Source organism: Parasteatoda tepidariorum, chromosome 10 (assembly GCF_043381705.1).
Source record: "Parasteatoda tepidariorum isolate YZ-2023 chromosome 10, CAS_Ptep_4.0, whole genome shotgun sequence".
In the NCBI taxonomy this organism is placed as follows: Eukaryota; Metazoa; Arthropoda; class Arachnida; order Araneae; family Theridiidae; genus Parasteatoda; species Parasteatoda tepidariorum.
This window is the reverse complement of record NC_092213.1, coordinates 37965289-37968677: the sequence shown is the minus strand read 5'-3', so window position 1 is coordinate 37968677 and position 3389 is coordinate 37965289. Positions and strand designations below refer to the sequence as shown.

Here is a 3389-nt window from a genome sequence, read left to right as displayed (position 1 = left end):
CTCGCCCTGTAACCCAGATGCAAAAACCTATTAAGTACCTACTTTCAATAATAATCTAAATCATATCAACAATTAAAGATTTCCATTTTCTTTTTAAGAACTTAAAAAGTGAGATAATGAGCAATAAATAAAAAAAGAGAGAGAGAGTGAAAGAGAAAAATTAATACAATTTTGCATGCTTATTAAGATATTTAAAAAGTGATATTTCATATTAGATTTCAAAACTTTACTGCTTATACAGAATGGTTATATTTATTGAATACTATCTTATTTATTGAAAACTATAGATCAAAAAAAAGTGACCCAATAAAGAAGCTTTAAAAATTCTCTTGATTTATTTCCATAATATGCTTATTATACTTTTTAAAGCATAAGTCCAGAATCTTAGAAAAATTCATCTTATATTCATCAGGTACATTAGATTTCATAGTATGCCACTTTTGTTTTAGAGCACATTCAGAGTGAACTACATTTTTAAAATAATTATAAACTTCTGTCCAATTTATAAGATATTCTTCAAAATATTTAAATTTGTTTTTCAGAAGAATTATCAATTTCGCTGAATGGGATTTATTCCACTTCTGATAAGAAATGCGTTTATAAATTTTACTTTGATTATTCATCCATTCTAAACGGCATTGATCAGAATTTCGTGTTGGCACAAGTTCAGAAACTTTATCCCAAGAAATTCTCTTTAAGTTTACAGTAGACAAATCAGAACCATTTTCTACAGATTTAATTGCTGAAATTAGTTGTATGACCTCAGTTTTAGACCATTTACCTTTTAAGCAAGGCATTTTATTCTGCATATAGATTTTATAACAGTCCACGCTATTTATTTTTAATTTTTGTCCAATTAAAGTCCACTTACATCCATATCTCTTTTGTAACAAAATAATAGAGGCAACATCACTAGAAGTGCAATCTTTACTTTTTTTAAATGGATTAAATACGTCTCGAGCTTTCTCATATATACTATGAAGTGTTCTTTCATTGATATCTTTACCCAATCTAACATAAAAATGTTTTACTCTCAGAAATTTCTTAAAGTTTTCGAATTTATATTTATAAGGAGGTAACCGACCTCCAATTCCCAGCAAAAGCAGGGCATCATAAACACCAAATCGAGATTGAAAATCTTTGAAATTCCTCCTAAGTAGATTTTCTTCTTCTTTTGACCATCTTCCACTTCGAATTACAACACCTTTAGACTTAAGTGACTCAAAATCTGTACTTGAATAATGAATTGATTCAGTTAAATGAAGTCTAGGAATAGTAAAATCTACAGGTTCTTCTGTCAAATCAAGTTCTGGCAAAATCACCTCAACAAAATCTTCTGACATATCAATGTTGATAGCTTCTCCAGATTTGTTTGACAAATCAATTTCTGATATCATTTCATTAGACCTTCTTGCCAAATCAAACTGAGGTATTATCACTTCACCAGCCTTTTCTGTCTCATCAACGTTGATTGCTTCACTAGATTCTTTGGGCAAATCAATATTTGGTATCATTTTATTAGATTCTTTTACCAAATCAAATTGAGTTATAATTACTTCACTAGCTTTTTTATTCAAATCAGGTTTATCTACAATTGCTTCAGATTCTTCAGTTAAATCATACTCCGGTATAACCTGTACATTAGTTCTTTTAATATTACTCAATTTATCACAATCAAAATTTGTCTTTTCAACGTTCAATAGACCTTTGTTTTTAACATTTTTATAAGACTTTACGGCTATACTTGATTTTACAAAATCAGAACTAGAATTTTTAAAACATGTTGTAACATTACGACTTCTTGTTAGTGCACAACTTCCATTACTAGTAGCAAATGGTTGATCAGAATGAATACTTTCATCAAGTTCTCCAGTAATGTCTCGATTGCATGTAATTTGAATATTATTCCTTCCTGAATCATTTTTTTTAGAAACATTTTTAAAATTAATAATTGAATGATTAGAACATGCAAGTTTTCTTTTATTTATTATTTTTGTTTTATGTTGTTTTCCTATTGGAGTATTTCTCTTTTTATGGGCTGAACAATTTACACTCTCGAGATAAACAATATCTAGATCAGAATTAGCATTATCTCTTTTTTTCAATGGAATAGAATTTGAAACTTGAATAGATGTTGAATTATCACATGAAGTTCCAGTAGTTTGTGGTAATTTTTCAGAACTCTGAAATGAATCTGAAATACACACCACATCCTCAAACAAATCATCTGTTGTGAAATTAAGTTGCTTGTTTGGGGTAGAATCTGAAGCATTTTGTGAAGATTCCACATATTTTTTTAAAAAAATTGGTGATGAGAGGTTAGTTTTATTTAGTCGTTTTACTACTTTTTGTGATTTACTTTCATCATTTGACTTTACAGAATGAGAATCAAGAACAGAGAGAGATGACTGTAATTTTTGTTTTNTTCGTCAAAATCCCCCCCCCAAACTATTCGTTTTATTTAGTGTAAAAATTCCCCCCAAAGCTTTAAGTGGGCACATCGTGCGCCCACCTTCCCTCATGATGGGTTAGTTTTTTGTCATATATCTCTTGCTTTCTTCATTGGATCCTTAGAAATTATTTCTATCGTTTTTAGTGATGTCTTTAAAAGATCCAAACAATGTACTAACCATGTTATAAAACACAGTATAAAGACAAACAAACTTATCAAGTTTTCCTGGAAACATATACGCCATCCGGGTGAGACCGGTTTCATGCCTTTGGCCTTTCTCCCTTCCCTCTCCTTCTGTTTTCAGTTGTACAGGAATGTCCTACGATATTTTCCCTTTTTATTTAATAAAAATATTTAAAATTTCCAGGATGCTTTTCTTTAGAACTATGTTTAATGTAGTTTTCAGTTCCATATAGTTTTCCAACTTAAAAGATTTTAATCTATATGAAAATCAAGAGAGAAACTAACGTACTTCCTTCCTTTATCACTCCCCTCACGGTAATGGGGAAAGCATGTGAAGTGTTGCCATAGGTAGAGACTTCTGCTCTACGCCACCTGCAGCCCATTTCGATCGCCAATTAAACAGTGCTATTCTTTTTCTTCCCTTTTTTGTTTACAATATTTTCTAATTCAAATTTCTTTACAAACTACGCCTTTGCTTTCTTCCCACTTGAGAATGCTACAAAATACAGTATTGTACTAGTAAAGTACAGTATTGTATTTTTTTTAGTAAATAGTTCTTTTTCTCGCTCTCTATCTCCTTGTGCTAAACAAAAATTTCAAATAAAATAAAATATTTATTTAGTTGTTAGAAAATATCACAGAGGTGGCAGCATGGTAATCACAGATTTTTTTAAATTTGTAAATGACTTTAGTTAACTTTATTATCTGTTTGCTTTTCACAATTCACATTTCAAATTGTCAGGTGTTGAAATTC

General features: G+C 29.9%; 1 protein-coding gene across 1 annotated transcript; it reads right to left on the bottom strand.

Annotated features, from left to right (window-relative positions):
* Nucleotides 1-311: 311 nt before the first annotated feature.
* Nucleotides 312-2422, bottom strand: LOC139426784 (cyclin-D-binding Myb-like transcription factor 1). Its single transcript, XM_071186752.1, has one exon. The coding sequence runs from the start codon at nt 1512-1514 to the stop codon at nt 318-320; it is 1197 nt and encodes a 398-aa protein (XP_071042853.1). The 5' UTR covers nt 1515-2422; the 3' UTR covers nt 312-317.
* Nucleotides 2423-3389: the final 967 nt, after the last annotated feature.

Coding starts and splice junctions, on each gene's coding strand:
- LOC139426784 (XM_071186752.1), bottom strand. CDS start 1,514: ATGATACCAAATATTGATTTGCCCAAAGAATCTAGTGAAGCAATCAAC.